Below are 14,959 nucleotides of genomic sequence, written 5' to 3'. Positions count from 1 at the left end.
GTGATGTTACTACCATGCACACCTTTAAGTAAAATGTCCATACGTCTATAGAAATAGAAGGTTCTGAACCCACAGCTAACATTATACTCAATGATGAAAGACTGAAAGCTTTTCCTCTAAGATAAGGAACAAGACAAGGATGCACACTTTCACCACTTCTGTTCACCATAGTACTGGAAGTTCTAGCCAGAGCAATTAGGCAAGAAAAAGAAATAAACAAAAGGGAGAAGTAAAACCATCTGTTTACAGGTGATAGGATCTCATATTTAGAAAATCCTCGAGACTCCACAAAAATCTTTTTTAGAATGAATTTAGCAAAGCAGCAGAACTCAACATACAAAAAACAGCTGCATTTCTATACACAATGAACAATCTGAAAAGGAAATTACAAAAACAATTCCACTTACAATAGCATCAAAAAGAATAAAATACTTAGGAATTAACCAAGGAGGTGAAAGATTTATATAATAAAAATGACAAAACATTACTTAAAAGAAATTTTAAAAGACATAAATAAATGGAAACATATCCCGTGTTCATGGAGTGGAAGACTTAATATTGTTAAAATGTCAATGCCGCCCAAAGCGAGCTACAGATTTCCTGCAGACACAACCCCCATCACAATCCCAATTACTTCTTTTCTTTTTCTTTTTGCAGAAACAGAAAAAACCCATCCTAAAATTCACATGGAATCTCAAGGGATTCCCGATAGCCAAAATACTCTTGAAAAAGAAAAACAAAGCTGGAGAACTTCCTGATTTAAAGACTTACTACAAAGCTACAGTAATAAAAACAGTGTTTATTGGCATAAAGACAGTTATATAGACCAATGGAATAGAGCGCCCAGAAACAAACATTTACATGCAAATGTTTTTTTGACAAGAGTGCCAAGGCCATTCAGGGGGAAAATGACAGTCTTTCTGGTAAATGGAAAACTGAATATCCACATGCAGAAGAATAAAATTGAACCCTTCCCTAACACCATATGCTAAAAGTAACTCAAAATGAGCCAAGGACTTAAATGTGAGATCTAAAGCAATGGAACTCTTAGAAAAGGACATAGGACAAAAACTTCACTATGTTGGATTTATCAATGGCTTCTTGGGTAGGACACTAAGGGCCCAGGCAAACTAAAGAAAAAACAGAGAAAATCGATTTCATGAAAATTTAAAAATTTTGTGCATCAGCCCTGGCTGGTGTGGCTCAGTGGATTGAGCACTGGCCTGTGAAGCGTAAGGTCGCTGGTTCAATTCCCAGTCAGGGCACATGCCTGGGTTGTGGGCCAGGTCCCCAGGTGAGGGTGTGTGAGAGGCAACCAAGAGATGTTTCTCTCACATATTGAAGTTTCCCTCCCTTTCTTTCTCCCTCCTTTCCCTTCTTTCTAAAAAAATAAATGAAATTTAAAAATAAAATAAAATGAAAAAATGTGCGCATCAAAAGCCACTATCAACAGAGCAAAAAGGCAACCCACAGAATGGGAGAAAATATTTGCAAAATGTATATCTGATAAGGGATTAATATCTGGAATATATAGGGAACTCCTAAAACTCGACAACATAAAGCCAAACAAGCTGATTAAAAAATGAGCGAAGGATTTGAACGGACATTTCTCCAAAAAATATATACCAAGAACCAATAAACACACACGAAAAGATACTCAATGTCATCAGTCACTAGGGAAATGCAGATCAAAACTACAATGAGATGCCGCCTCGCACCCATCAGGATGGTTACTATAATAAAAACAGAAAATAGTAAGTGTTGGCGAGGACTCGGAGAAACCGGAGCCGCTGTGTGCTCTTGCAGAAATGTACAGTGGTGCAGCTGCTATGAAAAGCCGTATGGGGGTACCTCCAAAAATTAACGATGGAACTGCCATAGGACCCTGGATTCTGGACATATACGCCAAAGACTTGAAAGCAGGGTCTTGAAGAAAGATTTGTTCCCCCATGTTTAGAGCCGCATTATTCACAATAGTTAAAACATGGAAGCAATCCAGGTGTCCCTCAATGGATAAAGAAGTAAAATGTGAGCTCCGTACTCAATAGAATATTAGCTTTCAAAAGGAAGGCAATTCTGACACATGCCCCCACGGGGGTGAGCCTTGAGGACATGGTGCTGAGTGAAATCAGCCAGTCACAAAATGACTCCACTTACAGGGGCTACTGAGAGCAGTCAAAATCATAAAGACACAACGTGCGATGGTGGCCGCCAGGGCCCGGGGGAGGGAGGAATGGGGAGTTATTATTTAACGGGTACAGAGTTTCAGTTTTACAGGATGAAAAGAGCTCTGGAGATGATGGTGGTGACGGCGGCCAACAGTGAGTCTGTTTAACAGCACCGACGTGAACACTCGGAAACGGATAAGGCGGCAAATGTTCTGTTATGTGTATTTCACCACAATAAAAAGAAGAGTGAAAAATTCTGAGAATGGGGCGTGGCCCATGAATCGGTGAGGTGGTCACCATGTGATTGGGGACCTCTCTGTGTCGCAGCAGAAAATCAGTCAGAGGCTCCCCGGGCGTGGACAGCAGTTCGTGGTTCTGTCAAGCCTGAGCTGTCTGAACAGTGAGGGGTCTGAGTCGGTGGGGCTGGATAATGAGGCCCCCAGGCTTGGGGACAGGGAAGTGAGAACAGGCTTCCCCAAGTGAAGCCAGAAAAAGGATTCTGGCAGCACCAAGGGTGGACAATTCAGACTCTTCCAGGAGGCACAGAGGTGGAGGAGGTGGGGCTGGGAGCCACGCGAGGGGCAGGGGACATGTGCAAATGGACCTGGGGATGAGGAGGATGGTTTATGGGAAACGCCTGTGACCGGTCACCATCAGCCTCCCCTGGGTGTGACGCGGGAACTTAGCATGCTCGCCACCCACCTCCTGCTCCCCAACCCCAGGCCTCACCGCGATGGAGCTGAGGTTCATGTTCGCTTTCTTCACCAGTTTCCAAAGGACCGGGAGACCCTGCACGAGAGAGGGGAGAAGATAATAACACCACGGGGATGTGCCGGGACTAGCTCCCGTCTCCAGTGTCTGGCTCAGGGCTCATCCCAAAGCGGGGGTCCCAGCAAGGGAGAAACAAAGCTTACACTCAGCGGTCTGTCAGGGGCACAGCTGGTGGGGCACACATGTGTGTACATATAGATTGGTGCATGGATGTATGTGCGTGCCCATGTGTTTATGCATGCATGCACATATGTGCATGTGTTTGTGCATGTGTTTGTGCACATGGTGAAGCCCCCGCATTTCCTGCATGCTGCCTCATGGTAGAGTCGCGGAGTGAGTTCTCGCTGTTTCCCCGCAGTGCTGTGTAAACAGAAGGCGCCCAAGAAATGCCCACTGGCCCGAACGGATTCGATCCGTCTGCCCACCAGTGCAGGTCAAAGGGTTCTCCCCGTGGCTGCTTCTGACCACGTTGCAAGAAGAAACCTCTTGGGTATTACGGGCAACTGGGGCGGTCCAAGGTGGAGGGAGCTCCCAGGCCTCCAGCTGACGTGGCAGCATCAGGGAATTTGCTCTCTGGGAAGTGTCCAGAAACGTGGAATTTTGTTCCTGGCTTGGCCATGCCATCTTTGCGACTCAGGTGGGTCCCCGCTTTCCCCGGGCCTCTCGGCACCTCTCCCGCTCGTCCTTACCGTCTCCCTCATGGCCCCAAGTGCTCAGCAGCAGCACCTCCAGCTCCAGAGGCACCTCCAGCTCCATGCACACGCAGTGGACGAATGCCTGCCAGGTGGCCGGGCCCTGGTCGTACAGCTCCCTGAGTTGGAGGAGAACCCTCTTGGTGGGGTCCTGAGCCTCGCTCCTGGCACCCAGGTCCATGTTGGGGAGGAAGAACTTCACCTTGGCACTCAGCCATTCTGGATCATTGCTGAGCAGCCTCGCGAGCCGACCATACTGGTTCCTGGTGCCCAGCTGGACGCTAATGGGGTCTGAGGAGCTGGCCCTGCAGGGACAGGGTAGGCAGGTGAATGGGACATAGCTGGGCTGGGGAGCAGGTGGGCTGGGGGGCAGGTGGGCTGGGGAGCAGGTGGGCTGGGGGACAGGTGGGCTGGGGAACAGGTGAGCTGGGGGGCAGGTGAGCTGGGGAACAGGTGAGCTGGGGGGCAGGTGAGCTGAGGAGAAGGTGAGCTGGGGGGCAGGTAAGTAGAAGGATAAGTAAGCTGGGGGGAAGCCAAAGGGGACAGTCAAGAACTGCCCGCCCCCACACATCTGAGGGCAGAGAATAGGCAGACAAGGGGCCTCTCCGTGGGGTCTCAGTGCCTTTACCCAGGGATCAGTCCCAGAGGTGAACCTCCTCCCTTTGCACCCCCGCCCCGACCTCCTCCACCGGCTCCTATGCACTGGCTCTGACATGGTCCCGTTCCTTCCCTGTAGGTGGTGCCTGAGAATGCTTTATTCGTTATGTTCCCAAGGGCCCTCTTGTGATGCTCTCTGTCTGAGCTAAGCTATCTGTCCCCCCGAATTTGTCTTCCCCTTCTTCCTTAGCACTAGCACCCCTGAACATTCCCTGGTCATCTGGGATAGACTTCTTCCCAGTCTCCCTCGCAGTTAGATGTCACTATGTTTTGGCCAGTGAGGTGCAGGTGGAAGTGTTGTATGTCCTTTGCTTCTTCCTGTTGGCTGGAATGCTGGTGTGATGGCTGAACTTTGGGCAGCCATATTGGGTCATGAGGAGGAAGCCAGGACTGAGGAAGGTGGAGGGTAAAGCTTTCCACCTGCCCTGGACTCTCTGACTTTGAATTTGCATTACATGACAAGGAAATACACCTCTATTCTGTTTAAGTCACGGTTATTCAGGGCTTTCTGCTACTCACAGTGAAATCTAATCCTAGCTAATGCAGACACGCTTCTCTCTCTAGGTCAACGCTCCCCTTCCAAAGCAGGGCTCTCAAAGGGCCTGCTGGGAGGAGTTCCAATATAAGGCAAGGAAATTCTGACAGCAAACGCCTAAAAGTATGCAGGCCCTTTGAATCAACAACTCCATTTTTGGCATTCCAGCCTTAGGAAACAGTCATGGGGGTACATTAAAATTTTAATTACAAAGCTGAGCACTGCAAGAATATTTATAATAGTTAAAACACAAAAACCACCCAATGTAATGTGCAACGAGTGGGGGTTAGTTAACTAATTGGTTGGTTGCCATACAGTGGAATGTGCTATAATATTTCCAAATGTACTTTTTGGTATTCTTTCCTTAATAATTGTAGCAAACACTGAGAAAGCACCTACTATGTGTCAGGCACTGTTCTAAGTGATTTATGTGCCTCATCGAATCCTCACAACTCCAGAGATCTCCACTACTAACTCTGAAAAGGCTGAGGGGCCCACCAGGAGCCAACCTTATCCTCTCCCAGAGGTTGGGGCAAGGACAACGTGTCTTGGGGTTTAGACCCCCAACTTTTCCCTTGACCCCAGCAGAGGCCTGCTGGGCATGTGTCCCCACCCTGACCCCTGGACATCCCTCCCCAACCAGACTAATAAAAATAACTCCTTGCTCAGGCACAGAACTTCAGAATTCATGAAACATGCTCACATCCATGGGGCAGGCAGGGATCACCACCCCCACTGAGCACATGGAAATACTGAAGCCAACAAAGAATAAAGGATGTGCCCAAGGCCATACTGCAAGTCCAGGGCACAGCCAGGCTCTGAACTGAGACTCCTCAGCCTGAGCCAGCAACTTTCCAAGGCCTTGGAGCTCTAGATGATACCAGACAAGGACTAAGTCCCTGAACTTCGTGTGATCTTGGCAACAGGATGTGGCCATAGCCTAGGGCATCTTTTCCGGGCTCTCATGTCCAAAGTCCATGCTGGTGTAAAGAACTCCTTCAGGACAGCAAGGTGCCAGGTGGGTACAGTAAGGGGTGCCTTAGATGACATTTTCTGGGGTTCTTTATCCTCAAATTTCCCCTCCCACCAGCCGAACACAATGCCCCATCCCCTCGGGGTAAAACATCAATCTCTAAGGATAACCTTCCTGGGAGAACAAGCATATGAGGCATTGAGACATCTGTGGGAAACAGCCCCGGAGGTGGGGTTATAGAAGGAAGAGCCTCAGCCCCGGGGTTAGGAGACCAGTATTCCTGTCCCAGCTCTGTAACAGATTCTCAGATTCTCTTTTCTCTCTACGCCCTTGGTAGGATTGCATTTCCCTGCCCCCTTGAAATTGGAAATGGCCATGAAACTTGCTTTGGCTAATAAAACATGCTGAAGAGTGACCCTTGTCATGTCTGTGCAGAAGTTTTAAGAGTCAACGTGCGACTCAACATGCTCTCTCTTTCTCTGCCACAGGGACAAAGCAGTACCCCAGGTTTTGGCTGCTGGTTTAGACTGAATCCAGAAAAGAGAAAGACATGGAACAGAGGTCCCAGCTGATTCACAATAGACAAGGAGTAGGAGCAGGAAATAAACGTGTCCCCAAAAGACATGGGGACTTTGGAGGTTGTTTGTTACTGCAGCCGAAATAAGCCTATTCTGGCTGATAGAGTCACAAAGTAACTCTCAGCAAATCTCTTCCCTGTCTGGGGCTCGGTTTCACCAGCTATGAAATGGGTAGATTAGATGCTATCTCAGGCTCTTGCTGATCTTCTGGGCCCAATGACTTTCACTGTCTTGCTGAATGGTTGCTGCAGGAAGGTTTGTTGTGCCGGGGCCCAGCCCAGTAGGGTTAAATCTGGGTAGGGAGCAGTCTTGGCAGTGGGTGGGGAGTGAGTGGGAGAAACAGAGAGGAGGCAAAGGGGAAAGGTCACCTACCTGGCTTCCTGGTTCATCATAGATGTTCTAGCGTGTCCATGGAGAGGATGTCATGGGTGTTTGGGCCAGTCCTGTGTCTGGAGCTGGATTTGCAGGTTGGTTCCATAGGGTAGGCCCCTAAGGAGAGATGAGACAGGGTGCTGTTCCCAGCGTTCCAGACTCCAAGAGGAGTGCTGTAGAGGCGCCCGCCCTGACCCCAACCTTGGGAGACACCTCTCAGGACACGTGACCCCCAAACAGTCCCCTCGTCTTCACACACAGATCCTGTTCTTCCCGACCCCAGCTCTTGTCTCTGGACTGTGCACTGCTCACCCTCCTGGGGTCACCTCCTGCCTGTCACATCTGGCCCTCCAACTCGGACACTCACTTTACGGCAGCTTGTGGCGTCACCATGTGCCATTCAACTACAGTCGCCTTATTACAGCTCCTTGATTGGGAGGAAATGCCAACTGCCTTTCCCAATAAAACTCGGGAAAGCTGAGCATTCTCAACCTCTTTCTTATTACATTAGGAAGTAGTTTTTAAACAATTGAGAGTAAACAGTCTTTTTAATGAGAACACCCAGAGGCATCATCACCGCTCACTGGGAAAACAATAAATCAGTGTGCCCTGGCACAAATGGGGACTGAACATGAGCTTTGGGATTTTTGCCTGACAACTCCGAATGGACAAGAAAACAGACGGCTGAAAAGTCTGTGGAAGAAAAAGAAAGGCAAACGGCCAGTATGTGCACTGACTGTGTATCCGTGAAGTAAGAGGATGGTCACTACAAAGTTCCAGAACTTTGGATAAATCCACATAAATAGGGCACATTCTAATAACAGAGATCAGCACTGCAGTGAGGGGGAAAAAAAGGTTCTGTTGGAGAGGTACTGGGGGTACTAATGACAGTTCTTTAAACAAAATTGTCAAATTCTAACAGAACAAATGAAGAAAGGCATGAGCAAGTTGAGATCAAGTCTTCCTGGCCTCCCCATTTGGGGGATCTGCTAGCCCCGCCCTCCAGGCTCCTGGTGGCCCCACGCTCTGCACCCTTGGTGGCTCTGCCCTGTAGAGGCCTGGGCAGAATCCAGGTTCTAGGACCAGGGCCATTTTTTTATAGCATGCCTGACAGGTAATGAGTCTTCTCTTCACACAGACAAGTCTTGGTCTGGTAGGGTCTGATAAACTCTGCTGGCCTCATCCTGATGGGTCTCTAAGACCCCCCCCACCCAAAAAAGAAAAAGGTCTGCAAGCACCAGGTGGCAGCTAGACATGGTATACCCTGGGACATGGCTGAGTGGTCTCAGACCCAGCACTGGCACCAAGTTTGAATCTGCATCAGTCTGGTGAACACCACTCACCCCTACCTGGTGACTCACTGAGATCCTACCTCATGCAACTCAATGCTGCCAGAGGCTCTTCAGTGTCGGAACCTAACAGGCAGCCAGCAGGTGGAGGCAGATCCCAGGGTCCCTTAGAGCTTTTGCTGACCTGGCCCAGGCCTGGTGCTGGTAAAAGCCAGCATGGGTGTGTAGCTTGATCCTTCCCACACACACCCAGGCCCAGCAGAGTCAGCCACAAACCGTGGATTGGTTTGCAGCTCCAAACAGGTTGCCCAGGGCCACTCCCAGGCAGCGTCCGACACTGGTCTGCCCCAGAGTCCCTCCCAAGAGGCCCCAGAACCAACACACCCGGGGCCAGCTTCAGACAACATCAGAGCAGGATCCAATTAGCTTCACAAGCGGCACAGAAAGGGAGTAACTCAGAAGACACCAGACCCTATGGAGGCAAACTCCATTCTTAGTGGTCTTTTCCAGCGTTCCTCGGGAGATCACTCCACCGCAGGCTAGGATTTAAAACTAAATTTAACGAAAGTCACAAGGACCCACCAGTAGTTCTACACACTGGACTATTATTCAGCAACAGGCACAAACCACAAAAACATTATCCTCAGGGGAAAAAAGCTCCCCTGTGTATTGGTAAGTAAATTCAAATTTTAAAAACTGCGGTACAGGTTTATTGTGTGTGTGTGTGTGTGTGTGTGTGTCCTTGCATGCATGAAGACCAACTCCAGTGCTACACGAGACACCGGGGACAAGGTTGTCTGGGGAGGAGATCTGGGGACACAGGCAAAGGAGAGGCTTTTACACCACACTCTTGGATCACCTTGTATCAGTCAAGCTTCTTCATAGGTATGATTAGACTAAAACCACAAGAACATTTACACTAAAAACTAGAACAGACATTTCCCCAACACATAAGGAAGAGACAGGCATGATGATGATTAAGCACAAGAAAGTACCAACGATGCCTGACAGAAATGGAAGTTCCCTACGGAGCGTGACCAATGACACTGACAAGCACCGAGGAGGGCAACCAAGAAGGATAAGTATTGGCATCGAGGGTGACAGGCAGAGGCTGACAATTCCAGTGCAGAAGAAATTTCTCCATCTTGAGGACACAGTTTTTTCTCCTTTTTAGTTTAGCGTTTTTATGTGTGTGGTGGGGACAAAAGTACATCTTCACTGGAACCAAGGTTTAAAAAAGTCAAGCAGATAATGCAATGGCTATTTGCTAAATGGCAGGCGCGTGCTTTTAGGCTTCATTTATTTTAATTCTCACAGTGACTCCTCTTGGATGCCTTGTGTGCATTAAAAATTTCTAAGTCTAACACTGGGCACCTGGCCTCCCCTCTAAGGTGCCAGCTCCTGCTCCCACGTTCCCCATTTCAGGGCAGGGCCGCCTTGTGCTTCCCTGAGCTCAGGCCAAAGATGACTTAATTTTTCCAATGGCATTGCGGGAACCTCACCTCCTCTACTGCTGCCGCCTAGACCTGCACTGGCATTTCTCACCCGGACTCCTGCACCGGGAGACCTGGTCTCCCTTCTACCCGCGCCCGACACCCTCCGTGGGGGGTCAGATCATCATGTTCAAACGTGGTCTACGCCACATACCTTTGGATCTCAGAACCTTCGCGTCTCACTTAGCGTGAGAGCCAAAGGTTTTCTCCACACTAGCAAGGTGTTTGAACAGTTTAAAGAACAACAACAACTTGATAGCTTCCAAATTTCTCTCACTGTGGAGGTTGTTTTCCACTTCTTGTTGCGTTAACTTTGGGCAGTTTATGTGTTTCTGAGAAAACTGCTCGTTCCGTCAAGGATGTGCTTAGCGCAGGGTCCCTGGCCTTCAGTCCTAAGGTTTGCCTCTAGCAACCACCAGTGCACCCCGGGGTGATCTGACATGGGCTCGGAGAGCCGCGGCGAACCATCTGGGCCACACGGTCAGTGCCCACAGGGAACCCAGATGTGCAGATCTGCAGCCCGGCGGTCTGGCCCCTCCAGGTCCAGACTGTGAGCGGGAAAAGGGCAGGGGGCGTACCTGGAAGCCTTGTTGGGGTGTTGGTCTCATGAGGGGTCTGCGTGCGAGTGTCATCCCACCCTGTTGGGGACTCTTTCCTGCTACCCTGGAAGTACTTACTGGCCAGAGGTCCGAGGAGGGAGTGGAGGACTCAGGCCGGTTTCCTCACTGCAACCCCGGGCCTTTGCCCTGGCTGTGCCCTTTGTCTCCAGAGCCTCCTCTTCCGGTTCACAAGCATGCACACGTGCACCCATGTGCGTATGCAAGCACACATGTGCACACACGCACGCGTGGGTATGCAAGTGCATGCAGGCACACGTGCTCACACACATCTGGCCCGAGCTGTCTCTAAGACCCTGCCCTGGTCTCCCCTCATTTCCCTCTATACCTCTTCTCAACGCCCGCCACCTCCCAGGGAAAGGTGGGCCGTGTTGGCACGACTCCCACAAAGCAGGTGTCCGCGAACAGTTCAGAGGGCGCAGGTAAAAGTGGCCCTTACCGCCTGGTTCCCGGCCCCCGCCGGGCCTCACACACCGGTGACCGCGCTCACAGCGCCGCCTCCGGTCCCCCGGTCCCCTTCACAACCCCTGCCTTGCACATCTGCCTTCCTCTGCCTCAAACACCCTCCCCTTTTCTCCCACCTTGCAAACTCATCCTCCTCCTCCAGGCCCAGCCCCATCTCCACTCTCAGGGAAGTCCTCCTGGCTGCCTTCCCCACCGAGCCAGCTGCCGGGGCTTCACCCCTCAGCACTTTCTCCTCTTCCCCTGCAGGGCTTGCCGCTCGGTGTTGTCACTTCCTCTGGGCAGATCACCTCCCCTCAGCAGGCTGGGGACACTGCGAGGGCAGGGACAGCGTCCGATTCTGGAGGAGAGCAAACCCCTTGGCCCCGGGGCCCTGGGACTGAGTCTCCGCTAGTTACCAGCTGTGGAACTTCGGCCAGGTTACGTCATCTCTTGGTACCCCCGCATCCTCATCTGTAGAACAGGGATGTCCTGGGTCAGGCTTCCCGCAGCAGAGGCCAGGGCAGGTGTGTGTATAGAAGTCATTGACTGAGCGGTAAGGGAGGCAGGATAGGGCGGAGGAGGAAGCTAAGCCAGGATGTGGCTTCAGGAGCAGCCCAGCTCCCGCTGGCCCATGGGGAGCTCCTTCTACCCAAGGAGCCTCTCGGGTTTCCAGATGCACCTTCCTCAGGGTTCCAGGGTCCCCAGAGCCAGTCATGGCCTGGCTAGGGTAGCAGAGGCTTTGTCTCTCTTGCTCAAAATTTGTCCTGCCAAGCAGCAAGAGGACTGGGTGGTTACACCCCATATCTGCCAGTCCCTGCCTATGGGTGTTGCTCAGTGGGTGGAGGAGGGAGGCCTGCCAGAGGCAATTACTGTCGGCCAAGGGAACCCCTTTGGGAAGGGTGCAGCCATTATGGTCTACCCCCATAGCAGACGGGGCACTGCCAATTACGGGGGATCCAGCAGGAGAGGGAGCACCCGCAGGGTCTGCTATGGGGGTGACAAGGTTGTTGGGAGGTGAGGGGGCTGGCACATGGGAAAAGCTCAGTATCTGTTCACTATTATCACTGTTGCTTCCAAGGGAGCCCCAGCCCCGAGTGGGGGGTACACGGAAGGAAGAAAGGGGCAAAGGGGAGGATATGACTGAGTCACAGACTCTGGCTACTGATCCATTGGCTCCTCCCTCTTCCCGACTCTCCAGGCTGGGCCTAAGGGGGAGCCTCCGCGAGGCTTTGCGGGAAGGACAGGCAGGTGCCGACAGGTCCCCAGGCTTGTGGCGACCTGTTTCCTCATTTCTATAAAGGGTACACCGCCTGCCTTACCTGTTCTGGGTAGGGGTCTGGGCGGGGGGGTTGTCGGGCTGAGGAGAGAGCCTGTGGAAGGCCGGAAGCCCTTTCCCCATGGCAGACCCTGAATTCTGTCCCTGGCTCCTGGGCCAGGGTGACAGTAGTGGGGACAGAGAGAGCAACTGAGGACAGGCGCTGGGAAAGAGAGACAGAAATGGGGTGGCCGCCAGTGCTAACCTCAGGGCTGGAAAGGATGTGGCTGATTGGTGGGGATGATAAGGAAGGCACCCCAGGTCGTGACAGCCACAGCAGACATTTAGACAGAAATATCTTGGAAAAAGAGAAAGTGCCACTGAAGCTGGCTTCTCAGGACCAAGTGAGCAGGTCTGGCCTGGGGATCCGGGGGGGACCAGTGCTCACAGAGCCATCAAGGCCTCTCAGAATCCCCCTGCTGGGGCCAAGCACAGAGAGGCCAGGGCCTCCACCGTCCCCGAGGATCACTAACTACAGCCTGAGGCTTGGCAGGATGACAGAGCTGGAAGGGTCCTGCCTGTGGGGTCCTTGCCACGTCCATTTTACAGGCGGGGAGACTGAGGCCCTGAGAGGGAAGGCCTTTCTGGCTTTCTCAACAAATGAGAAATGCAGGCAGGGCCAGGCGACCCAGCAGGCTCTCCCTGCCAGGCCACTGCAGCCCCACCTCAGAGATCCCCTCCTTTCACGGGGCCCCGTCGGTGCACCATCAGGGAGACATTAGTAGCCATCTTCTCCCTCACCCGCAAAAGCTGACAGCAGGCAGGAGGGGTCTGTGACACCACACATTTCCACCGGGGAGGGTGACGTAAGGGGCACTGTCCCTCACCGTGGCAAGGTCCTGCGGGACTCGACATGCATGGCCATGGAGCTTTACTGAGGCAGAAACCGGGGCTCCCAGTATTAAGTCAAAGTCTCTGTCAAAGTCCAAAGTCACCTCCCTTAGAGCCGCACAGCTAGGAGCTGAGCAAATATCTCCTCACCCCGAAGACATCTCAGGATGGAAGGTGCTCCAGAGAGAGCGCTCTGGGCCTCAGGCCCGGGCCTGGGGGGCCCCGGTGGCCCCGGCTCCAAATCTGCCAAAGCCTCTCTCCTCCTGTCCCTGGAAACGGGGACTCTGGGTCCTAACCTTCAGCACGAGACTCTACACCTCCCCCTTTGGCCCAGCCACATTCCTGCTGGAAAGGCCTGCCCTGTCCACCAAAGGACCCGCTAGGGTTTCTAGATACACCCTCCTCGGGGTCCAGGGCCCCGGAGCCAGCCCTGGCTTGGCTAGGACAGCAGGTGGCCCTGGCAGTTTGGGCCCAGCACCGACGGGAAGTGATTAGGGAAGCCTCCGTGATAAGGCTCTTTCCCCTCCCAGAGGCCTCTGGCTGAGTCTGCACATTGGAACCATAGGGGGGGGGGGGGGGCTCCTTTAAAAAATTCCAACGGGCCACCACCCCCGGACCAATCATAGCGCAGTCTCAGAGTACGGAACACAGGCATCAGTGCTTTGGGAAGCTCCCCAGGCGATGGTGAGGCTGTGACAACCGCCTCTCCGCTCCCAGCGGGGAGAGACTGACTCTGTGTACACTTGGGCACCTCAGCCCCTGACTCTCTGGCAAACTGGAGCCAAGCGATTCTTCTCCTCTGCGAGGCCGCGGACGGGAAGGCCACCAAGTGGCCATGTTTGGATGAGACCTTGAGGGTGTCTCCCTATGACTAACGCTCACCCTGCCCCCGTTGCTGAGTTTCCAAGCCACCTCCACCTCTGGCCTCTGCCTTGGCACCTGTGCCCCATCTCCATGGCTCCGCCACCTCCTCAAACAGAGGTCTGGGCTCAGCACACCCATGCCCACACCAAACCGAAAGTGAAGCTGAGAGTTGGAAAACCCCTCTATTTCCCATGCGTCAGAGGAACCCCGGGGGATTCTTGTGCTGGTTTTGAAGTTCAAGGGGACAGATGGGTGGGCAGGTGGTAGAACAAGGCTCCAGACGCCCAGGAGAGAAGTTGGATCCGGAAGTTCAGATTCTCGGCCTGGCACTTGGCCTGCCCACTTTGAAGGGCCGCTAAGCGGTGACTTCTAAAACTTCAAGGACATCTACTCTATGACTCTACAAACTCCTTGACAGAAAGCCACACGGAGAGCCACACAGAGCCCTGGATAAGGGGATCCTGTCATAGTGCTGGATCAATCAACATCCCCATAAAGTCTGGTGCAACCACACCACCGGATTACGGACATGAATACCTCCGACTGTGCTGATGCAGCTGCCTCCTCAAGATATATTTTTTTAAAGATTTTTATTTATCTATTTATTTTTAGAGAGAGAAGAAGGGAAGGAGACAGAGAGGAAGAGAAACATCAATGTGTGGTTACCTCTCGCCCCCCGCCCCCCAACTGGGGACCTGGCCCGCAACCCAGGCATGTGCCCTGACTGGGGATCAAACAGGTGACCCTTTGGTTCGCAGGCTGGCACTTATTCCACTGAGCCACACCAGCTAGGGCTGAAGATGTATTATTGACTAAACAAGACACGTTGCATAATGATATGCACCATATGGTATCACTGGTCTCAAAAATACACATAAACAAAAAACCAACATCCAATTTCTTCAACCGGTCTGTAAGAACATGTTTTCATGGTTTAGAGGTTAAGAGTGTGAATTTTGGAGCTAGGCTATCTAGGTTTGGGATTAACCGTTCACTGTCCACAGGCTGTGTAGCATCAGGCAAGTTGCATAGCCTCTCTGGGCCTCAGCAGTCTCATCCGTAAAATGAGGATAATAACAGCATCTACCTCACAAGGCTGTTGTGGGGCTTAAGTGAGTTACTACATGTAAAGTGCTCAAAACAGGGCCTGGCAGTTAGGAAGCCCAATGTAAGTATTATTTTTATTCGGTGAAGGCCTAAAGCTCTGGAAGGCAGCGCACCAAACTGGTTACTCACACGGAGAAAGGAAAGACCTGGGGCAGGGAGCTGTGAGTAACGGAGAATTTAATCTTATGCACGCAATGTTTAGCTTTTTGTAAGGGGATTTAGTCTTATGTGACTTGTCTGGTTTAAAATGTAT

General features: G+C 51.9%; 1 protein-coding gene across 1 annotated transcript in view; it reads right to left on the bottom strand.

Moving 5' to 3' along the window:
- NLRC5 (NLR family CARD domain containing 5) overlaps positions 1 to 14,959 on the bottom strand; it is a 73,686-nt gene that overhangs the window by 49,069 nt on the left and 9,658 nt on the right. Inside the window, exons 2-4 of the mRNA XM_090260742.1 lie at positions 6,747 to 6,863; positions 3,629 to 3,936; positions 2,898 to 2,957 (exon numbers count right to left, since the gene is read on the bottom strand). Of these exons, the coding sequence (XP_090116868.1) occupies positions 2,898 to 2,957; positions 3,629 to 3,936; positions 6,747 to 6,766 (388 nt within the window). The 5' untranslated portion in view covers positions 6,767 to 6,863. The remainder of the gene's footprint in view (positions 1 to 2,897; positions 2,958 to 3,628; positions 3,937 to 6,746; positions 6,864 to 14,959) is intronic.

This window comes from Furipterus horrens, unplaced genomic scaffold (genome assembly GCF_987537825.1).
Source record: "Furipterus horrens unplaced genomic scaffold, mFurHor1.1.pri manual_scaffold_13, whole genome shotgun sequence".
Classification (NCBI taxonomy): domain Eukaryota; kingdom Metazoa; phylum Chordata; class Mammalia; order Chiroptera; family Furipteridae; genus Furipterus; species Furipterus horrens.
Note: the sequence above shows the minus strand (reverse complement) of the source record. Positions and strands in the feature narration are given on the sequence as shown.